This window comes from Chrysemys picta, chromosome 7 (assembly GCF_011386835.1).
Source record: "Chrysemys picta bellii isolate R12L10 chromosome 7, ASM1138683v2, whole genome shotgun sequence".
NCBI lineage: Eukaryota > Metazoa > Chordata > Testudines > Emydidae > Chrysemys > Chrysemys picta.
The window spans coordinates 67,099,784-67,121,950 of record NC_088797.1 but is presented as its reverse complement, the minus strand read 5'-3'; the positions used below and the strand labels follow the sequence as shown (position 1 = coordinate 67,121,950).

The 22,167-nt window shown below is 41.9% G+C and overlaps 1 protein-coding gene across 35 annotated transcripts in view; it reads left to right on the top strand.

Annotated features, from left to right (window-relative positions):
• Nucleotides 1–22,167, top strand: part of KCNMA1 (potassium calcium-activated channel subfamily M alpha 1) — an 873,581-nt gene that overhangs the window by 558,785 nt on the left and 292,629 nt on the right. For all 35 annotated transcript variants that reach the window (XM_065551703.1, XM_065551701.1, XM_065551699.1 and 32 more), the window contains exons 4-5: nucleotides 15,386–15,479; nucleotides 18,677–18,788. In XM_065551703.1, coding sequence (XP_065407775.1) covers nucleotides 15,386–15,479; nucleotides 18,677–18,788 — 206 coding nt within the window. The remainder of the gene's footprint in view (nucleotides 1–15,385; nucleotides 15,480–18,676; nucleotides 18,789–22,167) is intronic.

Here is a 22,167-nt window from a genome sequence, read left to right as displayed (position 1 = left end):
GCTATGTTTGTGTATTTACTAGATCCAATTATTCCCCAATTACTGAATCTTGTAGGCATTTTGAAATTACAGTGTATATCATTATTAATCTGTGTCTTGTTTTTTCTGAATTTTCAAAACATCTTGAAAATTAAGGTTTGGTTTGAAAGCTCTAATAAGGTTACTTTTTAAAATGACATTCCAAAATGCATAGAAAAACATAGATTGAATTTCAAGCTCATTAATCTTTCTCCTTCAGAGAGCTTCCTTTTCTAGTGTGTAAAGCTGGTGCTATGTGCAGTATTTTTGTTTATAGTAGTATAAACATTTTCAGCCTGTGTCTTCATTGCTGAAATAACCCACCTCTTTCATATCAACTCTTACCTAGGAGCCGCACTGCAGACTCATTGATGTAGGTTTTTTCTGCATGGCAGCCAAGGCTAAACTGTGATTTCATTGCATGATGCAACTTCACCTTTTTGGTTTTCTATGGGATTAATTATATTTTATTCTGGTACTGCCTGTGCATGTCAACGTGCTTATCCTAATGGCCTATACACTGAATGCAGTCTAAGCATTAAGTGCATGCACCAGAATTTAAAACAAGAAAGTTTGAACAAATATAAATTATTGTTATCAGTATCTGGAGTTACACTCTTATAGAACTAAATTAGTCCCAATATGTATCAGGTCTGTCAATTTAAAATGTCTGGCATCATATGGTAGGTAACCAAATGGATAAGCGCTAACAGACGGGTGAGGTTGGCAGGAGAGAGTGAGAGAGAACATACTACCTACTTGCTATTATTCTTAGATGAGGGTTGAGTGAATGCTAAAAGCATTCAAAAGTCAGGCAAGCCTCCCATTGACCACAAAGCCTCTTCACAGTAGGCTATGCTGGCAATAGTTAGGATTAAAATACCAGTTCTTATCAGATATAAAGCTTTGGGAAGAAACTTAAAGTACTATAATCTGCTATATTTAACCTGCAAAATAATTTAAAATTAATTCCGTTAACAAATACCACCAAAAGTATTGATTGAGATTTGACATGAAGAATCACAGTCCTGTTCTAAAATCCTTTTGCAAACTGTTTGGACCATCCAAAATAGCACTTCATTAATATTTGTTCTTAGATGTGTTGACAGAAACCTTTAATCTAAAGTGGCAAGAGATGTGTGATTAGTACTAATTCTAAAGGTTGGGTCTTGATGGAATAATGACATATCACCGCTGGGAAACTTACTACCAAAATATACGGTATTTTGAGCATCTTCTCTAAACTTAGTTTGGTGTTATTATTGATTAGCAGATGTAATCACGCAAATCTTGTGTTCAGTATGTGTCCAAATGTTATGCACTATATGTTTTCCTTTCAGGATTGATTAAATATTCTCTAGCAATCTGTGATGCATGGAGGCTATGCATTGCCCACTTTCCGCCCTTTCTCCTCCCCTCCCCCACACACATACACCCACACTTTGCATTAGTATTCATTTTAATGGTATTTTAAGCATGAAAAATTATGCAGATAAGTGGAATTGTAAATGTGAAAAAAATACTTAAAAATTTGCTATTAAAAAATCCAATGAATACACACAAATATATTCAGAATGGAACAGAAATAATGAACATTGCTGAAAGAACATCATTTTACAACAGCTGTAGTGTGATGTCCAGTGATGTCTTGCATCTCTGAGGATTCTCTACTATTTTTCACCTTTATTTTTTTACATACATAGGATCCCATATAATACTGGTTACCCTTCTGCTGAAGAGAGATGGAGGATCTTGCCAGTACTGTTTCTGAATTGACCAGAAGTGTTTTTGTAGAATAAAGGAGGTACTTCCTTCCAATGTGGAAGCGGTGTGAGTAGAGTTCTGTTTCTGACTCTGCCACTGTGTGGTATTGAGCAAGGCACTTAACCTTGCTATTCATCAGTTTTCCCCATCAGCTGGGATAAAAATACTTCCCTCCCTCAGTTATAAGGGTGTTATAAGGCTTAACAAATGTTTGTAAAGCATTTTGATACATTGTCAGAGAAGAGCTGTACATTTTTTATTCTATCAATATAATTCCTCATATTGTCTCCCACCTTGGGCATGAAGTGGTTTTGCATCCTCCAAATTCTGCAAATGATGGAGCTCAAGTCTCGCTCCTGGAGCCCTTTTGTGATAGCTTGTTACACTACTGCAAGCTGCCAGCCCTTAACTCCATTTTGAAAGGGAGATAAAGTGACTGGTTAAAAGCAAATGTGGTGGTGGAGTTAATCTACTTCAGGGGTTTTCAAATTGGGGGTTGTGACCCCTCAGGGGGTCACAATGTTATTACATGTGGGGTCGCGAGCTGTCATCCTCCACCCCCAAACCCCGCGTTGCCTCCAGCATTTATAACAGTGTTAAATACAAAAAAAGTGTTTTTAATTTATAAGGGGGGGTCACACTCATAGGATTGCTATGTGAAAGGGGGCACCAATACAAAAGCGTTTAGCTTTCATAGCTCACTTGCATTTTCTTCTGCGCTAGACACAACTACTTAACTTTAGACTCTGATTTATTACTATTTTGTACAAATTAGTTACATTAAGCAGATGTCTCCCTTAGACCTGTGGCACAATATTACCTAATTGGATAATTCAGAAAAGACGTACAACAGAATGAGGTGGAAATCTTTAACTTTCCCACTCTGTCATTTTCATGTGTGATAGATCTAAGTTAGGTTGTAAGATCCTTAGGGCAGAAACCTGGATTTTTATTTGCTATATAAATAATTATATGTTGATGGGGAACAATTTGATCATTGGCAAACTTCTTTCAAAGAAAACCATGTGATAAGAACAACGAGGAGTACTTATGGCACCTTAGAGACTAACAAATTTATTTGGGCATAAATACATTTGTTAGTCTCTAAGGTGCCACAAGTACTCCTCGTTGTTTTTGCTGATACAGACTAACACGGCTACCACTCTGAAACCTGTTACCATATGGTAAAAAACACCAAGATGGAAGGCTTGTAGATGTTCTGAAAAGGTCCCCACTCCAGAAGTGGAAGGCATTCAGAGGAAAATTGACAGAACAGTGGTTTGTCTACTTAGGGTGAGACAGGGCAGTTACTTATACCCATATGTCAACAGGCAAGGCAATGAGGAGAAAAGGTCTTGTAGCAGCTTAGGAAGTGGAAACAGAATCCATAGTGGAGAATAGTCAAAGATGGAGGGGTGGATGACCAAAAGGAAAAGGCAACTCTGCCATATTCAATAATTAGTGTATAAAAGAGAATATTCTTTTGCTAAATCTATGTCAGTTCATTAGATGGTGCATGAACATTCACCACTGGCCTGTTAACTATGGTTTGTTTTTACATGTGCATATTAATGATTCTCACAATGAAAAACTAAAGGTAGATTTCGGCAGATCAGCTAAAATTTCTACATTTTGGATGTTCTGACTTTTCTAAACAGGTGTGGTAAAAAGTCCAATGCCAATCTTCATAACATTTCTAGGATAAAAGACAAATCATTGTAAGACAGAGAGAGAATGTATTTATCTTTGCAGTGCAAGCCATTGAGATCTATATCCTTTCTAAGGTAATTCTATTTGAAGAGCTTTGTTGAGAATCTGACTGCCTCATTTCTGAGTGTGGGGAATATACTGTTTAACGTTGCTATGGACTTTCTGCTTGCTGTCATAATTCAGTTTCATGCTATTTCTTAGTGGCCTATAGGCTGGGGACAATAGCGATTGCAAGTAGCATGAATTTTTTTTTTAATTAAAAATAATCTGAGTGATGGCAATACAATTTTAGAAGAATGGTGCTACGATAACCCCCAGGGTTACGGCATTTTTTATAATTCTCTCCTGTAAAATTGCCATGTGAAATTACTCTTTAATTTCGTATTACTGCAATTAGCGCTATGTAGCCTCTTCTTTCTGTGTGACAACCACTGAATATTAATCCACACTAGTTATAATTATTTTGGCACCTTACATGAAATTTGCTATTCTCCAAAGTGATGTCCCTATCTATTAATTTAAGCAATTGCTATTTTGCATTTTTTTGAGTTGCCAGGTATTTGCAAATGCAGTACTGAGTCCAGAAGGGATGTTGCATGTTTATCAGAATTGTATACAGTTGAATAATTTGTGTGTGCTGAGAGGGAGATACATAATTTGGTGTTTTGGGATTTTGTTTGTAGCAGCATTGTATCTTTTGTTTGGATTTTCAGAAGGATGGTGTTACAGGAAGTTTATCCCCTCCTAAGAATACTTACAGCTCAAGGAAAACTTGTATTAGGGAAGGACGAGGGCTTGACTCCCTCATACTAGGGAAAAGTTTCCAATAAAGAAAGATGTATCAAGCGGGGTCACAGAATATCCTGGACATGTTAAGCCAAATGCATGCATGAGGTTTACACTGATGTAACTCATTTTTACTTACAGAACAATCAGCGTGTAGCTGTGTAACTTATACCATCACTTCACTGCTGAGTTTAGCCAAATTGCACTGGTTTAGCTAAGTGAAGTTAGCAGCTAGCACCTGATTGTTCTGTCACTAAAAATGGTATAAATCAGAAATAAGTCAGTTAAACTCCTAGCAGTTGCAACCAGTGGTGCTGGAACAGTTTTTGGAGTCGGGGCGCTGAGAGCCATTGAATCGAACTGTAAACCCTGTATATGATGGAAACCACTTCAAGCCAGGGGGTGCTGCCCCTCTTACCCCTGTCCGTGCCCCTCACCGCCCCGTAGAGGCTAGATCTGGAGCCAGGAGCAGGGCTGTGGCTCCAGGAGGGGGGGACATGCACAGGGGTAAGGTGGCGGAGGCTAGGGCCACAGCTAGGGGCAGGTGCAGAGCCACAGGCATGGGGCCAGTAGCTGAGACCCTGGGCCAGCGGCTGGGACCCTGGGCTTGGCGGCCGGGACCCTGGTCTGGCAGTGGAGTCCCCAGGTGTGGGGCCAGCAGCCGGACGGGACTTTCTGGCAGGTGGACGAGCAGGACCTGAGGCCAGCGGCAGAGCCCGTGGGCAGCAGTGGGGCCAGCGGCCGGGACACCAGGTGCAAAACCTGAGGGTGCTGCAGCACCCACTACACCCCTACTTCCCAGGCCTATGGTTACACCAATGGAAAACTCGTGCATGTGAGAGGAGAATCAGGCACCTAGTATAAGATGGTTAGAAAATAGGTGACTTTGTACTGTATTGTATGTTACACTGAAAACACACCAGCTTAATTTGGCTGTATGGATTTTGGTGCAACATAAAGTTTGGGAGCCTGTTTTTTCACATTGGAGCCGCTTCATCCCCCTTGATGTATCATCTGCATTAATGTCACACACTTCCAGAATGATGAATCGGTCTGAGTTACACCACTTTGCCACTTATATCTGTTTTCTGACACCCAACATACAGTGGAGTGCAATGTGGTTCTTCCTGTTTTACATGTGGGAGAGGGCTACAGTAACAGGAATAACCTTTCAAAGAGCATGAGGACAGGAATGATTATTAATGTACTTACACTGCAGGATAAGAGCGACTCCATCAAAATACTAACCATGGTGATATGTATGTAGGTAGAGGACCTGAATAACGCCCCCACACTCACAAGCCCTGTAATAGACCAGACAGAATTGTGGGGAGGACAACTGTGCAGGGGCAGAGGGTCTCTACATCCCTTGCCCACCATGCCCTTTGCCAGCCTCATAATGGTCAGGTTTGGTTTGAGTGGGGTGTGCTTCTGAATCTATGCTTGTGCAGATTTAGTAGCTCAAAACAGGATGTGCAGCGCAGTTGTCTTTGGAATAGGTCCCCAATTTCCATCCTTCCCAGTACAACTGAATTCTCTACTCAGTTGCCCAGGCTGTGTGCATTTTACCCTAGTAACCATTCAGCTAAAGTGTGGCCCATCAGCATTAATGTATTTGGAGATTATGGTAGGATATTAGTCACAGGGTGCTGCTAGTATGCATTCGTTTGGATTTATCCACGGCATTATCTAAAGGATCCCATCATTATTTCTTTACGGGATTTGATGTTCATTAATATACCTGGGTGTTCCACGTTGTGCACACACAGAACAAGATGTGGCCCCTGCCTCAGCAAGATGACAACTGAATAGATAGTGGCTCTGGTAGGGAACGCTGGCTGCTGTATTGTATCTGCCCTCTCCATAAAAGGGAAAAAGGACAAGAGTCTGTCTTCAGTCTCCTCTCCTCTACTGTACCCACGGTGGAGTCATAATTTGCCCATTCATGTTTTGATTTATTTTTTAAGTGCCAAATTTGTCTCTCATTTACTCAACTCAGCTGAAATAAATTTATAGTGGGCAGAATTTAACCACTAAAACCTAAAAACTGATAGTTTTGTTAGTCTGTTTGCTGATAAAACACTGCTTTGTTATCGACACTCAAGTCCACCAGATAAACTAATTCTATGCATACCAGTTTAGCATAAGAATGGCCTCCTGGAGTGATATGGGTGAAAGAACATGAAGCAAAGATGTGTGGTTTTGGCCTTGATTTCAAGAAGATGACCAGAGGTACACTCAGTAATATGGATTTATTTATTAACAATCATGTTTTGTTTTGTTTTTTTCCTGATGGCATTATTGTTTTCTACATCTTTATTTGTTATATTAAGGTGAAAACACAATGTTTGTTTCACCTAGAAGAAATTGTCACAAGTCAATCAAGCTTTCCCAGTGCCCTGAGAACTTGGTAACATATTGTAATAGTTCTGCAGAGGAGATGAGTCGAGATGTATTTTTTAATCAGGTTAGAACTAGAAGGATATTTTTCTAGTGCCAGTTTGTACTGTGCCAGACTATAAATGGTAGAAGGGAATGTTATGTTAGGAAAAGGAAATAAAGACAGGTTCTTGCTTTGTTTTCTTGGGGAGTGGGGGAGACAGGAGCTGTCTCAAGAAGCTTGCAATTTACATGAAGTCAATTGTAGATGTAGTCAAAAACACACTGGAGACCCAAAAGATATTTGTTGTTTTTTTTTTAATTGGGTGAGTAAAGGCATCAAATGATGGTGTAATGCTGAAGTGTGGATTAGTATTTGAGCCTCCTGGCATTAATGGATTTTTAAGAGGAATTTGAATCACGTGAGGGAGGAATGAGATAAGGTAGGCCATTCCAGTTGTGGGGAAGCAGGCTGGAGAAGATAAAAGCAGAAATGTTGGTATGGGGCAGAACTGTGTAGTCTTTAAGGTGGGGAAGAGAAACTTAAACGTTATTTATTAGGCAATGAGGAGTCAGTGGAGAGATTCAAAGAGGAGAGTGAGAAGCTCCAAGTGGTAGGCATGAAATATGATTTCAGCTGAAACACTCTGAAAGGACAGGAGTGAAGAGAGATGGGAAATATATTTCTCCAGAGAGGAGGAAGTTGCATAACCCAGGTGGGAGAGAGACATCAAGGCCATGGCCAGTGTCTTAGCTGTGGGGGCAAAAATCTGTTGTGTAAAAAAGAAACAGCAGGGTTTGGCAATAGCAAGAAACAGAAGGGAGGAGGATTCTAAAATCTAGCCTAGGGATTCGAGCCTTGGGGAAGTGAGAATGTTAGTGTCTCAACATGAGTGGCAAGGGATGAGGGAAGAATAAGGGGGTGGGTGTCAAAACCCCCTCTAGAATTCAGCGGGACCATAATTGGGGCCTCTTTTACTAACTGGGTTAAATTTTAGCTCCCTGCATTGAATCATATTTTAGAAAATACTGTAACCATAGAAATAAACACATCCATTTACCACAGTCCTAAATGCATTTCTGTTCAACCCAGGGCCAGATTCTGCTTTCTGCTAGGACAGAGTGGAGAATGGAGTTCTCCCATTATCTTTAGTGGACTTACTCCAGATTTACATTGGAATGAACGAGATGAGACTCTGACCATGAATTTGTAAATTAAAAACAGCAATAATTGGTTCTTAGGATAAAAGGTTGTGTCACAGCAAGTGTGTGTTTCATTTATGGTTAATCTCAGAGGATGAACAAGAGGAAGATAACGCTTGTAAATGTTGAGCCAGAGCTTTTTATCATGCAAATATTTTGTTCAATGGATCCCAGTCCTAGGGGCAGTTACATTGCTCATAGATACCAGTATGTATCATTCACGGTATGGTGGGTCCTCTCTTTCCTCTGTTTAAAATATTGTTCTGATCCAAATGGCAAGTGTTCCTTTTGACAGAAAACAACCCCTTCCTACATATCCTTTGTAGTGCTATCTAAAAGCACCATCAATAAGGAGACATTCCCAGTTCTTTGGCCATATCATGTTGGTCCATCAGAGAAATAATTAAAAGCCTTTTGGCGCTGGAGAAATTATCGATGTCAGGCTTTAAAGTGAGGCTTTCCAAATGTAGCCACTTAACTAACTGGCTTGCATTTAGAACAGATCAATGTATGTGTTGCAGGAAAGCAATGTTTGCTTTTCAATTAAGGAACTTTGCTTAGTCCAGAAAACATGGTTAATAAATGAAAGGCATTTGAATTAAAAACAAACAAACAAACAAAAAAACCTGTCATGTCCCTGATTACTCTCTATGGCTCTCCGACACTTTACATTCTTACTGAGAGTCTCACTCGGATTTGTTTTAATTATGGTATTAATTCACCAGGATGTAAAATTTGCTTGCTAGGAGTCCATTTTTATAACTGCACAGTGGGTTCTTGTCTTTTGTTATTTGCTTTTCTTTGCTAGGTAGTCATTCTTGTCCAGGGTAAGTGAAGCTATCCAGGGTAAGAGTAAGAGAAGACACACTTCTTCAGATGAACTTCTGCTCTCATATATGATACTTCTTGTCTTTGGCATAGTTTCCTGTTTATATTGTGTCATTGAAACACAGTAAAAACAAAATCAAAACAAAAAACCCAACCCAAACCTTAAAACCAACCACCTTAACCCTATCTAGGTGCCTATGTCACAAATTACAAGAACAAAAAATAAAATGTAACTAGCAGTTTAACCTGACAGCTGGAATAACTCATCCCTCTAAAAAGACCCACAAAACTCCCCCCACCTCAGACACAGATATAATAGAGATTTAGTAAAGAGATATAGAACACCAGTTTCAATTTGGCCTAGGTTGGGGTGATCAGCTGCTACTGTCATTCGGAAGGTATCTACCTCACAAAAACACCCTCAAAAAAGTTGTCCTGATTGGCTGTCTCCGCAAAGAGATAAGGATTGAATGGGCCAATTGAGACTGAATTTTCCTCTCCCCACTCTATATGGTCTTCCTAGGTCATGGCTAAGCAACAGTGCTGTAGCATCATGATGGAGCGTGCACTGATCATGCCCATATTTTACCTGTCGGGTGGATAAATACATGGGCCCCATGGCTTTCAATCAAGCACTGAAATACTGTGAAAATGGATATTCTTGTGGTATTTCCAACCTGGCTGGAACCAGATAATACTATACATTTCACACGAAAGCCTTTTCTCTTGAGGCTTCATGTTTATACACAACTTGCAGGCCCCTTTCTACCCAAAAAGCCTTTTAACATTAGAATTTTTTACACCTCCCCCTCCATCCCAAAAGGGAAATGAGTGACCTAAGAACAGGCACAGAGTAATAGTCTCTTGTCAGGGCTCCCCAAATCAAAGGAAAGTGAATACGAGAAGTAAAAATAAGGAAATCCATGGTTCTTGTTGTGGAAGTAAGTAAAAGAAAACCCAGATTTAGTCTTTTATTCTTCCATTTAACCAAGGTATGCCACATTCCACCCCCAACTTTGTGATAAGTGTTGAGTTGCAGGGGATTTGGGGGGCTCCTGGGAGCCCCTTGTTAAAATTTTGCCATCAATTGAAATTAGGTTCAGGATAGTGGTTTGGTCTCTGGTGTAGATGCCTTATTTGTGGGGCTTGTAAACATACGTCTGCAGAGCAAGCTTATTATAACATAAATACCTCTGCAGAACAAAAATTTTGGTCAGATTGAACCAAATGGGAGGGAGGGCGGGAGAGAGAGAGAGAAGATACTCCAAGCCTGTCAAACCAGATATTTACCACTTCAAATTATTCAAGGTGGACACTGCTACATTCTCCACATACTCAGCCTACCCCTTATTTCTGGTGACACAGTACAAACAATTCCAGCAATGTGCAATTTAATATGAACATTCACCTTTTGGATAGAACTAACCAGTCTCGTCTGTAGCATGTGCGTTTTTTGTACACAAAGTTTATTACAGGCAAATAGTGTGGAAAGCAATTGGGGCCTGTCACAGGCTGCCTAGCCCTTTCAGAGGAGTTGTGCTCTGCCTTGCCTGTGAGGTAGCAATTATCTCCCAACTGATGCAGATCAGGGGATTTAATTACAGCCAGTGGTCCCAGCTGTGAATGGGTCAGGGAGGACTACTCAGAATGGGAAAAGAGCTCAGTGAAGGAAGGTGAACAAGGTAAGTGCAGGGCCGGTGCTACCATTTAGGCAAACTAGGCGGTTGCCTAGGGAGCCAAGATTTGGGGGCGCCAAAAAGCAGTGCCCCTAATTTTTTTTTATAGCATTCCTGGGCTGGGCTGGGTTGGGCTGCCATGCGGTCGCCACTCCACTTCTTCCACCTCCCAGGCTTGCAGCGCCAATCAGCTGTTTGGCGCCACAAGCCTGGGAGGGAAGGAGAATTAGAGCAGGGGCGGCGTGCTCAGGGAGGAGGCGGAGCAGAAGTGAGCTGGGGTGGGGAGCTGCTGCACGGCTCCCGGGGGGGGGGGGCGGAAGGAGCTGCTGCGGGGGGGGGGGGGGACGCCTCAGGGCGAGTTGGGGCAGGGAGCTGCCGCTGGGCGGGGAAAGGGGCGCAAGGTGGAAGTTTCGCCTAGGACATGAAACTTCCTTGCACCGGCCCTGGGTAAGCGCCATCTCTGAGAAGGGTCTGGTGAAGGCAGGATGTGGAGAACAGGGAACAGGTCAGGCTCCTGTGGGAGGCCTCTTGGGATAGGATCTGTTAGGATTGGAACAGGGAGGTACCTGAGAGAAGCTGCCAGAGCCCCTGGGGAGGAGAAGGAAGGCAATGGGAAAAACTGCTAGGAGGAGAGGCCTTCAGGGAGTAAGCCTGGGAGGCAGTGCTTTGCCAAAGGAGCAAAATACAACTCTCCAATGCCTGGGAGTTGGGATCTGCAAAGTGTAGCACAAGAGGGGCAGAAGGATATTCTGTTTGGATGTTGGTTTTGGATTCTTTTGTTACTGCAGAAAGGGATGGAGCAAGAATGAGATGACCTGGCTGCAGGGCTGGCCTATGGAAGATGTAGTCAGAGACAGGCCATTATAGGGCCAAAGGAGTGGTTAACGGAGGCACTAGAGAAGAAGACCCTGCAGTGCAGCGCCGTATTATTGCCTAGGCCGACAAGGCCTAGGCCTAGGGCGGCAAATTTGCAGGGGCGGAAGCTCCCCTCCGCACCCCGCCTCCCTGCTCCAGCTCACCTCCGCCTCCTCTGCAAACATGCCACCGTGTCCTGTTTCTCTCCCCTCCCAGCGCTTGCACCACGAAACAGCTGTTCACAGGGCAGGGAGGGAGGGGGGAGGAGGGGCGCGCGCTGGGGGAAGAGGCGGGGCCGGGGGGGGCGGGGATTTGGGGGAAGGGATCCAATAGGGGAAGGGAGGGGGCAGAGTTGGGGTTGGGGACTTTGAGGAGGGGGTTGGAATGGGGGCAGGAAAAGGGCGGAGTCGGGGCGGGGCCAGGGCGGCAATTATTTCTCGGCCTAGGGGGCGGTAAAATTATTAATCCGCCACTGCTGCAGTGCCATGCTCTGACCCCCGTGGGTGCTACGGCAGTGAGTGCAACTGCTTACAGAGCTCCTTGGTAAATTGTCAGCAGCATGTCCCTGTGTAATGTCAAACAAGTGCTGTGTCTGTTCTGAAGAGTCAATGAGCCATAGCTGCTTCTGATGTTGCTGGTTTCTTGGAACCATCTTCAGATCAGCATAATAGGGCTGGTCCACACTAACCCCCCACTTCGAACTAAGATACGCAACTTCAGCTACGTTATTCACATAGCTGAAGTTGAACTATCTTAGTTTGAACTTACTGCAGGTCTACACGCGGCAGGCAGGCTCCCCCATCGACTCCGCGTACTCCTCTTGCGGAGCAGGAATACCGGCGTCGACCGCAAGCACTTCCGGGATCGATCCCAGAAGATCGATTGCTTGCCGCCGGACCCCGAGGTAAGTATAGACGTACCCATGGAGTCAGGCTTTTTGGGAGCAGATAAATGTTGCAATTAGAATGACAAAATTAGTTCAGATTTGATGCGGTTACATTCTGCCATTGAGCCTGAATCTCAAGTTCTGCCAGTCTCTTGATTTACACCTGTGTCAGTGAGTAGAAATTAAGTATGCCATTCTTCAATTCCACTATATTAAAATATTCTGTATGGTTTTTTATACTCCTAAAAATAACTCCAGTGTAATAGATATAACATGATCTGATGCCTCCTGGAAATATGAATCCCACCCAGGTACAGAGGGGAGAATGGAGCCTTTAGTATGAGCTGACCAAAATGTTTTGTTTCTAAACAAAATGCAGCAGAAATTCGGGGGTTATATTTTCCACTTGGAGTACAGTGAGATAAGCGCAGCTCCCATATTGTTAATGGGAGTTCAAGTCTCTGATACTTTCTGCATATTACACTGAAAAGCTACGCCTTAATGTTTTATTGGCTGAAGAGAAACAGAAAGAGTGGTTATCCCTGGTTCCTTTAGGATCTCCATGCCGAGCTGTTGGACATATTCTCCTAGACTGACCCTTTGCAGGATGTCATGGTGAATTCTTTTGTACAGTTTTTTTTTCTTTTTCATGGAATATATACTGTTTGTAGACTTGGGGGAGAAAAAAGGAACCTGTGGTAACATTGTATTTTCTATAGCATGGGGAAGGAAATTGGTTACGGTTAGGAGTGGTATCATCAGCAACATAGCAAAGTGTCATGGCCAAAGGTAAGGCATCATGGATGACAAAGACCCAACCCTACATCATTCATTCAGGAAAGTCAAATTACCGCGGAATTAATGTTTTTGGTGTAAATAGAACAGGAGTACTTGTGGCACCTTAGAGACTAACAGATTTATTAGAGCATAAGCTTTCGTGGACTACAGCCCACTTCTTCGGATGCAAAGTGGGCTGTAGTCCACGAAAGCTTATGCTCTAATAAATTTGTTAGTCTCTAAGGTGCCACAAGTACTCCTGTTCTTTTTGTGGATACAGACTAACACGGCTGCTACTCTGAAACCTGATATAAATAATTTTCAACAATAAAAGTGAAAGGACACCACATTTGTGTGCAATGGAAGTAATCTGGGGACTAAAAATGAGGGACTTGAAATAAGGGACACTTGTAATAGTAGTGGTATTTATATTTTGATAGCACCCAGAGTCCTGAATCTGGATCGGAGGCTCATTTTGCTAAGCGCTGTAGAAACACGAAAAGCCATGGTCAGCATTAGCTAACCTGTAAAAATCTTTTGGATTTCTGGAAAGACAGTGGTACACAGATGCAGGCATTAACTGCAACCCTGGCTGACTCCTTCCAACAGCAAGCATGTTGACCACTACATGGCAGTGGAAGGGAAGATAATACGCCTGGTTATTCTTGTCTGGTGTTACACCTGTGTAATTCCATTGATTTCAGTGGAGTTACTGTTGATTTTGCAATGGTGTAACTGAGAGCTAGAAGTCTTCAGACCCTGTGTTGGTGCAGCATAGTTTTTCCTGTTTCTATTGTACTTCCTTTGATTTTTGTTGCTGTGGTACATAGCGACTCAAATGTGTATCCTGCCTTGTTATAACAAGATCCTTTGCTCTCAAAAATGCCCTCACACAAGGTGTATTTACTGGTTCTCTGCTTATATCCTCCCCTTTTTTGTAGCTAAATCTGTATGAGTGGTGTCAGATGCAAATTTCAATACCATGAGTTAATTTTTGGCTGTTTCTTTCTGCCTGCCTGCTTTTGTAAATCAGTTTTTCAGGTATAATATAGGTAGTATGTTTCGTAATGTTCACATCTTAGCAAAACAGTATTTCTTTATAAACATTTTGAATACAGTTTCCTACAGCACAGAGGTTTCTTAAAACACTAGGCTATTGTATGTCAGGGAGACTTTTGCCATATTTTTATGCATCTAAAGTCAAGAGAAGGCATGCCGTACTTAACTTGTTTGACCTGTAATGTATACAAGAAATGGAGAGAAATTGACTGCATGTTAAAATGACCTAGTAGCCCAGCTAATTTTTTATGCCTTAAATTAGGTTACTGACATTCATAATGCATAGAACCTTGCTTGTTGAGCAATTCAGCATCATATTTGCAGAGGTACAACTATACTAACTGGTATTACACTCAGTGATTTATTTGCACTGGGGAAGCCAAGAAAATTCTGCATCTCTATCTTAAAAGTGTATTTTCCATGGTTCTAAATGATCAAGAACTTTCCAGCTAGAAGTATATTTTCCCCTTCCACTTTATATAACTATGATGATTAAATGATCATTTGTTATATATATTGGGACATGCTGTTTACCTTGGTCTGCAACTTGAAGGCCTTTCTGTGGCTTCCCTAATCTGATCTAGGAATTTCAAAAAATAAATCACTAATTATATTCATAGAAAAGGTCTCCTTCCGTAGCTCTCCGAGCCTGTAGATCTAAGTATGCCATAAAGTACCAGTTTGTATAGAGTATGCTTTGGAGTTGGACCTACCTTACTCTTAATATAATATGCTAGAATGTGCAATGTCTGCTTGCACACACAAAGGTAATTAATTAACCTGCATGCAAAAATTAACCCTTAGAGTACTGCTTCAAATTCCACAATTTTGTTGTTTAATTTTTACTTGTGGACTATACTGCTTTCCTACTCAGGTCATAGTACTGTACATAAAGTATGTATCTAGACATGTAAAAAAAATCTCTTTATGAAAACAAGGAATCCTATCAATACAAACTCCCCCAGGTTGCTAATGGGTGATGTATTCATAAGCAACTATAGTTTTTAAGGTTTTACATTATGACATTAATTTAAAATGTTTAATGTTTCAGTGTAATTGTGTGCCTGTTAGATTTAGTTCCTAAACTTTGTCGTTGTGTATCCAATAAAAAGAAGTCAGTTCTTTAAGGGTTAATTTGGAGTTAGGGGATCCCAAGGTATTCTCCTGCTTGTCTTTCCTTAAGATGTCTGCATGTTTCTTTTCAGGTAGTTACCTGAACATGTGAACACTGGGAATGAATGAATGAGTGACTAACTGAATGAATTATATGTTCTTTTTGGAAATGCCTGCTTGTACTTTGCAGGGGGTGGGAAAACAAATGGTAGCTCCTAAATTCAGGCCTTTATCAAAACAAAGTGGGGGGGAAAGAAAAAAAAGTATTTTTTGACATTTTCCACGCACTCTGATGCCACCAGTTTATTTGATTTCTTTTTCTTTCAAATAGCCCAATAGAATCCTGCCAGAATTTCTACAAAGATTTCACATTACAGATAGACATGGCTTTCAACGTGTTCTTCCTACTCTACTTCGGCTTGCGTGTAAGTACCTTGAATTATGTCGTGTGGTTCAGGGGAGGGAATGCAATGATTGTACTCAGAGATTATTTAACAGCTGCCTCACTGTTCATTTGCCATTGATGCAAGAAATTAACGTGGTTTCTGAGACCTGTAAGTAAAGATTTTGGCTGAGAGCCTCTAAGTAACAGTGGTGAGGGGACTGGGTAAGGGGATTGCAATTGACAACCTAGACTATTGCCAATCTACCATCATCTGATACTGCTCAGTGGTCTGTGTGGAATTTGGTCTCAGTTCAGTTCGCAATGGACTGATTTCTACATCACAAAAACTGCCACAATAACTGGCATTAAACACCCACCCTTGGCAATCTCAGGCTGATTGAACTACCCTGGTGCTCCTCAATGTGTTTGCTCCAGTTCAAGTTTCAGGTCAGTGAGGTAGCATGGGGAAATTCACTGCTGCATCCTGTGTCTGCAAGGCTATCAAGCTAGCACCACTCTGAAGTGCTAAGTTCTTAGAGAAAATTTTATTTTGAAAATGTATCATTGGTCTCTTCTCCCCACTTTCTTCAAACCAGGTCTCTTTAATGGGAATCAGGTTCGGCATCCAAAAATCAAAGTACCTAAAATCAGTAGTCATTTAAATAAATATTTGGGCCAATTGTACCCATAATGCATGCTGGTTTTTTTTGGCTAAATTGAGGGGAATGGGCTATGCACTAGAAATTAACGTTACTGTTGCTAGCTGGGAGAGCGGGAGCAGTGGAAGTTTTCAAGGACCACATGGCCACTAATGCTGATGGGAGAACCTGAAAAGGTTAGAAGGTCTGCAAAATGGCTGGAACTCTTTTAAACGTTCTGTGATGAGCTTTCCTCTATATCCTGTTTGTGGTTCACACAGTGTTTTGGTATTTTGGCACTTCTGCTTTTGTTTCTTCTCAGAACCTGGAAGTGCCACACTGTTTGAGAATAAAAAGTTAAGAAAAAGATTACCAACATTTTAGGAACCAGTAAAAAATGTGGTTTGTGATTTGAACAAAAGGTCTGGGTTGGTTGTTATTTTATCTGATCAGTTTGACCCGGGCTAGATACAGTCATTAGCCCTTTGATAAATAGATTAGATCATCTCAGTATTTGCAGTATTATCTATACTTCCCATATTCTGTATCACAAATACATAATAGAATGTATTCCAAATACTAAGATATGGTTATTTTAGGTTTTTAAAGGTGACCACTATACCATCGAGATATTCTGACTCCCTGTCAGAACAGATTCAATACACAGTACCTGTAATTTGCCAGCAACTACAAATTCAGAGGTGTCCTAATCTCTTTCTAGGTCTGTGACACATTTTGCACACAGAGAATCATTTATGCATGTATTACCCATGCTGATTTACACTGAGTATGGAATAAGTTTTTACTCAACTTGAGTAAGGTGGCAGAATTGGCTCAGTAGTGAATTTGCTAGATATATAACAATTATTTCCTACCTGAAGCTCTTTCAGTATAGTCTGACAGACTAAAGTGCTTTTGTGAAGACTTACTGGCAAGTTAAGTTATTTGAAGAAACATTATTTAACTGTACCCTTTTCCATCTCTTTCCCCTAAAATAATGAAATGCAACTCACATTCATATAAATATTCCTATATCTAGAGCTCTAGAAGATGTGTGTCCAACCACATGCATGCATCCTATGTAAATTCTTAGTCAGCTGGCATCCAAGTTTGCTGCAATGGAGAAATAGAAGCTCTCAAACTACTAATGAAGACAAAACACAAATTAAATGAATTACCAGATAGTCAGGCAATAAGGCATGATAGAGCTATGGTTTTCAAGAGCTAATCACGGCTTTGGGAGGCACAAAATATTGCCAAGTACCTCACTGATGGCATGCAAACACTTGAAGCATGATAAGGATTACCCCCAGGAGTTTATCCTGCTGCATTTATGGAATTTGTTTGAGAGTTATTAATTATTTAAATGAATGACCTTCACCATACTTTCACAGCATTTGTATTCAATACCATTATAGTAAAACCAGGGACTTTTGCAAACAGCAAACTGAATTTGAATGCAGTCTCATTTACAGTTTGACTTGATTTCTGAAAGCAAGGGATTTCTGAGTTATGGGAGGCTAAAATTCTGGGACACCCCTGCCCAACAGAGTTATGTTGAGTTTTAGCCTAAACTCAGTATCTCCTTGTTATATTTTCATGCCAGACCTTTGATGTTAATTGAATAATCAGGTGTCTGTTTAATTATTTTAATGTGAGTTCGTGAGTATAGAAATATTTTTCATGTTATACATGAGGGGCCCTTTTTATGGGTGGGACCTTAATCATATTGTTATTACTACTTGCCCTTTTCTAATAATCTCTCTGGAGTTATAATGCAGTTAGTACACAGCATGTATTATTTTATGTAAAACAAAGTTCTGAAGTGGTCCTGGCAGGTAGTAGTCATGGTCTTAAGAAATAACTATATGGTAAGGTGTAACATCAGTGATGGTTGGTGGACACTGCTTTTAGCTTTTAGCTGAAGTATTAAAGGTACTGCTTTTGTATCTGATAGTCCAGCATTCAAGAGCTACCTGGGGTAGATTCCTGATTTCTCTAACTAAATGAAAGAATGTCTTTGATGTACATCTGAGCTTGTTGTCTACCCTTAAACCAATTTTTGCATGGCAGTTCCTAAAAGGGAACATTAAAATAGCCCACGTAACACATATGATTCCACTGAGATCATAAAAATGCCAGGAAAAATTGGGTACCAAACACGTGGGTATGCCAGCTGTCAAATACTCAGAATACTTGAGTGGAGGTGATGGTGGAAATCTGATTCTCTCCCCCCACCACCGGTGACATTTTATAAAAAAAGATTACCTGAAATAGTCTTGCTAAATTCTAAAAGAATGATTTGTTGAATCTGTCTCCTTGCAACAAGTCTGAGAACTCAATGCATAAATGTTCTTCATTTCTCTACTTGATATATGGCCCTCCCATTGTTAATTTAGTGTTGCCAAGTAATGATGTCAGGTAATAGTTTTATCCTCCAGATAAAACCACTGTCTAGTTATGATTGATCTGAGGACACCAAATGTTGCTCCACTAACTCCTAAAGTAAAACTGGAACTTAATCTTCAGAAAGGAGAATATTGCACACAGATGTATCGACATGCTTATAAATTGATTCTTTCCCCTTTTCTTTTTCTAGTTCATTGCAGCCAATGACAAGCTGTGGTTTTGGCTGGAAGTTAACTCGGTAGTAGATTTCTTCACAGTCCCTCCAGTGTTTGTGTCAGTGTATTTAAACAGAAGTTGGCTTGGTAAGTAAATTGCTTTTCATTTTAATCGCTGATATCAAAACACACACACCGGGCCCAGTTTGACAGAGCAGTTCTTCGTCCTGCACCCCACGTAAGTGAAGGAATGTAACAGATGTTGTCTCTGTGAGCTGTCCATTTCAGCTGACAGGTGGGTTACATTGCATGGGACATTTACCATGTCCATTTTGCTCTTGATACATAAGTGCAATTCTCTGAGAAGTTGCGAGAGGTACGGTGTGACTTTTGCATGGCAGTGAACACCAACTTGAAAGGAGAAGCGTCTGAAATTAGGCTGCTTTTTTAAAAGGTAAGTTTGATTTAATTGTCACTGCTCACAACCTGGGCAGCTAATCCAAAGCATTCATTTATAGATCTTCATTGCGATGAATAATGATGGACCTGTACAACAATGAAATAAAAAACAGTTAAAACTTGAACTGATCTGGCCCAACTCAGTTGCACAATGGGAAAGATTCCGATGTTATTGGTCTCACCTTTTGCTTAGGAAAGACCGTTAGGGGTTGAGGGTGTGGATAGAATAATAAGGTGTTGAGTGAAAACAGAGGGCACAAAATGAAGCTGAGAAGTTAGGGTTAAAAAGAAATACAGAGAGAGAATGTGGAAAAAAGCAGAGATGGCGAGAGAGAAATATTAATGGAATTAATGTGTGCCAATGTACTATTTGGAAGCTCTTCTATCCTTAATACAAAATACAGGTTTCCCCTTTAGTTCAAATCCTGAAGTACTTATTCAGGCAAAGCTCCCAGTGAAGTTAATGCAGTTATGGTTACCATTACTTGTAACAAAGGGACCCCCCCCCCACAGACATAATTCCCACTTTACTCTGTGATAAACCACATGCATCAAGAGTGCATGTGTTTATAGAGAAGCTGAGTGAAATGTACCCCATTGTTTTGGGTCATGGATGAGAACAAGGTAGTTGTTTGAGGCCCACTCCACCAGTTGTTCGTCGTCTGCATCTGGCTCTGGCTAACCCCAGTGAGTGTGTTGGCTGTTGAATTCATCCACATAAACAGCTGGGTGAGTGAGAGTGAGTAAGACTGGCTGTTCCCAGTTCGCACTTGGTGGTTTATAGACATTTGCAACCTGGAAGCCAGCAACCTGAATGACATCACAGTAGTTGGTCAATGACAGTGGGGCAGCATCAGAGATGTCTGAGCGAATATATGTTGCTCGAACATGTTTAGCATGTGCAGTGTGACACAGCAGATCAAATTCATTGATGGCATCTTTATATATATGTGTGGTCTCTTGTAAATAGACAATGTCAATGCTGTGATGATGAGTGATTTAGCTGATTATGTTGTGCTTGGATGCCAACGTTGAGTTGGAGAACTCTAAAAGCCGGACCAATGACTAGAAAGCCTGGGGATGGCACCACATCAGGGGTGATGGCTGGAAAATGACTAGGATTCAGTTAATTAATTGAATTTGGTCTGGTAGGTTATATCATTAGCTTCCCCGGGGTTAGTCAGGTACTGAGGGGGGATGTAACGTGAATGTTGAGCCAATGCCCCCCACTACAAAGGGATGATTGTTTGAACTATATGTTCTTGGGGCAAGGACAGCTTGATTTACTTGGGGTGGTACCATAATCTAAATAATAAATAGTAATATTAGAGAGCTCATACACTTTCTACAGTTTTTATAAACTAGTTTTGCTACAGCAGATGTCATTTTATAGGAGCAGTAAGTTAAATACTGTACATGACTCCTTCCCATTAGGTAGGGAGAATCGTCCCTGATCCAGGCAAAAGCGTTCTCCCCCTGGTTGTTGTTTGTAGTCTCATTTTTGCCTGTTGCCTGGTTACATCTTTTTGAAGGCTCTCCTTCCCCGTTGAGTGACAGAACTTGTCTGTGAAGTCAGCCTAGGGTTTGTGTATAATGTGCAGTACTCTAATCCTTCACCCTGTCTCCTTGTGTCTTTTTTTTTTTTTTTTACTTTAGAGCAGAAGGGTCCTTAGTGAAAGAATTCACTGTGATTCATCAAAGTTTCCTGCCAGAGCTATCATTTACAGCCATAACTACAGCTCCTTAAATGTTGTTCCTAGATGCTGTGATAAACGAATAATGTGCAAATCCAGTAATATGTGTTAATGATGAATTTTTGTTACCTTCCATCCTTTAGATAGTTGGTTCTGCCTAAGGAACCCAATTATCGTATAAACATTTTTTTTCCTTTTGCCACAACAAAGCACTATTCCAATAGCCCTTTGCAACTCCTTGGCAGTGTAAAGGGACTATGATGCTGACATAAGCAGGCAGTGGAAGTATTCCCCCAGCACAGGAGAATTCCCAAGCCGTAGGTATAAAGGGTTGGATGTGGTAGAAGGGGAAGTATCCAGAATGCACTGTACACTGGTGTTTCCTGAACTGATCCCTGGCTTCCTTCAGGTTTGAATGCACAAAGGATAGCTTCAAGCCATCGTTGCCCTTCTTCATTCTACTCCATCTGTACTGAGTGGACCTCTGGCACAGCTGAGGATCTTAGTTACCTGGTTAGCAGATAAACTCAGTGAGAACATCTGTATTATTTAAAAGTTAATTCAGGTAATACAAATGGAATGACATTCAGCATTTTATCACACCCTGATGTTTATCCCAACAATCCAAACATGTGCTTTTCCTCAGAGTGATGTTTCCATGGGCTGTAGGATTTTCATATACAGATTAACAGGAATCCCTTATTTATAGGAGGTATACAGTAGGGGAGATTAATGTGGTCTGTTTCATTATTAATACATCAGGTATTTCCAGTGGATTTCACTGCACTTTCATGTCATTCAGCTAAGGTGAGTTCATCTAAGGTAAAGATACTGGAGGGATCAGATGTGACTTCCTGCAAATTTACGGTGCCATCGCCTTAATATCACAAGAACTAGCCCCAGGGCCGGCTCTAACTTTTTTGCTGCCCCTCCCCCCCCGCGAGCGTCACGCCGCGCCGCCGTACCCCCCCCCCAGTGCCGCCGAAATCCCCGCCCCCCCCAGCACCATGCCGCCTGAATCATCGCCCCCCAGAACGCCACGCCCCCTGAAGCCACGCCCCCTCTGAGCACCGCGCCAACCCCCACCCCTCCTCCAAGCGCCAGCCCCCGCCCCCCCAGCGCCGCGCCAACCCCCGCCCCTCCTCCAAGCGCCAGCCCCCGCCCCCTCAGTGCCGCGCCAACCCCCGCCCCTCCTCTGAGCGCCGGCCCCTGCCCCCCCAGCACCACGCCACGCCAACCCCCGCCCCTCCTCCGAGCGCCAGCCCCCGCCCCCCCAGCGCCACAACGCACCAGCCCCCGCCCCCCCAGCGCTGCACCGTGCCAACCCCCGCCCTTCCTCCGAGCGCCACCCCCCACCCCCCCAGCACCACGCC